Source organism: Nannochloropsis gaditana (assembly GCF_000240725.1).
Source record: "Nannochloropsis gaditana CCMP526 unplaced genomic scaffold scaffold130, whole genome shotgun sequence".
Lineage (NCBI taxonomy): Eukaryota > Eustigmatophyceae > Eustigmatales > Monodopsidaceae > Microchloropsis > Microchloropsis gaditana.
Genome location: NW_005803823.1, coordinates 28,218 through 32,238, shown reverse-complemented (window position 1 = coordinate 32,238; position 4,021 = coordinate 28,218). Strand labels below are relative to the sequence as shown.

Sequence of the window (4,021 nt, the reverse complement as noted above, 5' to 3'; positions counted from 1 at the left end):
AGGGCGGGGCGGAGGGGCGTGCGTTCCATCCCCGATACCCTGAGGGATGGCCCATGGAGTGCGGGAAGGACGCCGGCCCCGGGACCGATGGGGCTGGGGAAGGAAGGGGCGGATCGACGGCGTGGATCCCGCTCAAAAAGTCTTGAAAGCCTCGGAGTAGGGAATCCTGCCCTTGGAACAAGCGCGAGACCTGCCCACAGAGGTTGGGGGTATCCCGGCGCCCTTCCTTGTGCTCCCTCATCACGCTCAGAAAGGAGGCGTATATGTCGGGCTGGTGCGCAAAGGTGCGTTGCACGAGCTCCAGATAGACCAGGGCGTTCTGCATCAATGCTGCGTGGGACGGGGGCATGGAGGGACGACCGGGGAAAGCGGGGCTCGGAGCATTATAGGGGAGAGAGTAGGAAGGAGGGGGGAGACCACGGTGCCAATCCTGCCCGGGCTTGCTCGCGTTGTTGTTCATAAGGTGAGCGTTGCTCCCAGAGTATAAACCCTGGAAGTTGCTGGACGCTGCGGGGAGAGAGGAGTTTGGGTTGGCAAAGAGGCTTGCCATCCCGCCCCCTGCGGATGTGAAAAGGCCCGCGCCTGTCAGCGAAGGGCCTGTGGGATAAGGATGAATTGGTGCAAGTTTCACAATAAATGATCAAAAAGGCTCATCGCATGTTTTGAAGTTTGTTGCATCGGCATTCAAGATGGACGAAGCAGGCCGTGGCAACTCCCTCCCTTTCTTCCGCCATGCATTTTCTCTGCGCGTCGAAAGCTCTTCGACGAGATTTATGGTACTAGTGCATCCCTTCATTCTCGATATGCAAACATTTCATACTCACGTTGATACACAGGGGGTGCCCCCACGGGCATGTCCCGCGGGCGCGAGTGCAGAGGAGGGGGAGGCTGCTGCTGTTGTTGATAGGGCCTTGGGCTGTTGGTACCGCTAGCACCCGGACCGCTGCTCATATTCCCACTGAAGAGGCCGCTGCCACCCGTTGCTTTATTTTGACGATCCATGGCACCAAAGTCCGTGGGAATGGCCCGCCAAGCGTGGAGAAGACGGAAGGCAGAAAGAGTGAAGGCGCGGGGGGCCGAAGCAGGTGTGGGCTATGATGAACCCGGGGCCTTCTACGCACCCGACGCTCGTAATCACGTCCACAGCAATAGGGCCGGCGACACCTATGAACCATTGCGCGGTGAAAACATGTGAGAAGAAGTATGGACCAGCTACGTGGCGGGTGTCATGTCGTGTATACTTCCTACGACTCAGGTCAAGCGCACTTGATGCTCCCCCCACCCCCCCGGAGTCCGAGTCGGCGAAGGGCAGCGCCCACGGAAAACCAAAACCCAAACACTCAAAATACCAAAAAAAAGACAAACCCAGACCGACGTGACGCAACGCGCGGGACTCGGAAAAGTTCTCACGCGATGGTTGAATACGGTGGGTTTCTCCGTCCTTTCCCTCCCGTTGTAAATTCTTTCTTTTCGTTTATATCAGGGCTTCGAGGGTGTCATTTTTATTTCACGTGTTAAAATTCTGCTGTGGGCTTATTTTGATATTTTGAGGGGTAAATCTCCGGAGGACAAGTGCTCTGGGTGGCTTGCCTGCGTAATTCATTTTTTAAAACGTGAAAAAGAGAAGGAATCCATCATGTCCCTGAATTAACTTATCTTTACAATTTATGCAATTTTTCAGGTCAGGGCTAAATTTCTGTTCTGTTCGGCGCAGGCATTATTGGGTTCCAAGCAGATGCCACCCAAATCCCAAAAACATGCAGGGAAAAATAAAAGACGTAAAGGGTCAAAAAAGCATTTAGCAGCAGCCACAACAAGCTCTGAAAAGGCTCCAATTTCGCCATCGCAAGTTCAGATTGTCCCCCCTCGTCCAACCATGTCCCCTGAATTTAATGTGCCCATTCTATTACTTAAGATGAACCTCCTCCAGGTCCCTACCAGCATATCGCCCTCTTTCGACCTTTGCCTTCCTGCTGACGCCACATTGGCCAACCTGTCTTCTGCATTAACCATGCGGCATGGTCCCATGAAAGACCTGACAGTATACGTTTCCCGGTATCCTCCTCGCACGCTTGACCTGCACAGTGCCTCCAACACGACACTAGCCAATTGTGAGCTACTCATGGCTAATGCTGTCTCGATGCCAGCGAAAGCCAGAGCGTCTATAAGGACTGCATCTTTCAGTGCACAGTCAGCGTCCAAGACAGCAGCACTAGGTCCTACGGCTCACACGAGGGCGAAGGACGAAGCGATGATGGTGATATTCTTGTACTACGATTTCACTCCTGCCGTAAAGGATCCTTTGCTTGACTATTTACCTTCAGGCTGCTAGCCTCCCGCCGGGAAGTACGATCGAAGAGTGTGCGATGACCGATGACGGGGGCATGATAAATGGCATATGCGAAAAAATGGCGGAGAGGAATAAGGAGCAAAAACGCCGTACGGGGTGCCGAGGAAGAAGGAAAAGAAATGTGTGCGTGTAGACTTGGAGGGGTGACTGCAAAGTCTTTGAATGCATTGTGGAGCGTCGTCGACTTACGTGCATGCTTCCAGATTCCTACATAAACGAAGTGTGACAACGAGAATGCACATGCAAAACTAAGGAGCATAGAAACCACAAGAAAGTCAGACACCCTTATGCAGGAGATGTGAGCTTTCATATTTTCTTTTTGGCTGGACAACTGCCTCATATATCGACGCAGTAGTGATATATTTTCTTGTACCGACGCAGTAGTGATATATTTTCTTGTACCGACGCAGAAGTGACATATTTTCTTGCACCGACGCAGTAGTGATATATTTTCTTGTACCGACGCAGTAGTGATATATTTTCTTGCACCGACGCAGTAGTGATATATTTTCTTGCACCGACGCAGTAGTGATATATTTTCTTGTATCTACGCAGTAGTGATATATTTTTCAAGAGGAAGTCTACACAGGAACCAAAAAGGCACCTCGGCTGCAATAAATACCGGTTATTTTTCTCACGCCAGCTACTTGCTGGACTTTTCCACTCCTTTCCCTCATTAAAAAGCTGAAGCGACGCCGTGCATGCAATGTGGCAGAAAGGAACGACTCCCTCTTTCGTCTGCGCGGTTGCAATGTTGCCTGCTTGAGCGCTTCTGCTATCCACCCTCTGAAGATAGCGGTAGCAGTCGACGTTCTGAATTCCTCGCGCCCGTGTACATCTCTCGCAAAGTGTCCGATATCACCTTGACTTCGTACCATGGATCAGATGCTTTACGAGACAATAAGGCGCTTGGTAAATAATGCCGCAATTCGCTTGCGCCTGGACATTTCCCAACTTCAAGGCTTCCCAGGACCGTCACGTGACTGTCCGGGAGACGTTGCACGCGATATCGGGATGGACTCGAAACATTACACTACCTTCAGCATGCTTGGGATATTGCCCGACAGTCATCGTCAAAGGCAGCTATGCAAAGTCCAAAGGTGCATACGCACACAGATGCCCAGGTTTCATCCCGTACTTCTTCGAAAGCATATATTACCTCCACAATCCACACCAGAAGATCAGTTACAGGTGCGACATCTTTTGTCCGATGATAATTTACAGTAGCATGCTCATACAGTTTTCCTTTTCGCGTCTTAAGCTACAGTCTCGCTAAAAATTACGTCTATACACGATTTGCATCTTCACTCACAAATCTTGCCCACACACACTGCCGCATCAATATGATCGTACAATATGTCCGGCGAAGCATTTCGCATGCAGTGCCCCGTAACACTGTGCAATGTATTTTTTAAGTTAAACAACATATGTTACAATGCGGGAAATCGAACAATACAAATTCAAGGATGAAAACAGACTGACACCATCGGAGATCCTACTTCTCTTCCTGCTGTCCCCCCGCTGGTGAATTGGTTGGTCACAGGAAACGGATTGTTGAGGTCCTGCCGGCCCATTCCCTCTGCCTTGGCCACAAGGTCGTGCTTTGGTGGCTCTTTAGCGCCCTCAGTGATATTGAAAATGTAATTGTGGCGGCTGTGGAGGCTGTTGCAT

At 51.0% G+C, this 4,021-nt stretch overlaps 1 protein-coding gene across 1 annotated transcript in view; it reads right to left on the bottom strand.

Moving 5' to 3' along the window:
• NGA_0699020 (transcriptional repressor sin3p) overlaps positions 1–1,168 on the bottom strand; it is a gene marked incomplete at its 3' end in the record, with an annotated part of 1,269 nt that extends 101 nt beyond the window's left edge. The window contains exons 1-2 of the mRNA XM_005855703.1: positions 825–1,168; positions 1–597 (exon numbers count right to left, since the gene is read on the bottom strand). The exon at positions 1–597 is cut by the window's left edge and continues 101 nt beyond it. Coding sequence (XP_005855765.1) covers positions 1–597; positions 825–1,002 — 775 coding nt within the window. The remainder of the gene's footprint in view (positions 598–824) is intronic.
• Positions 1,169–4,021: the final 2,853 nt, after the last annotated feature.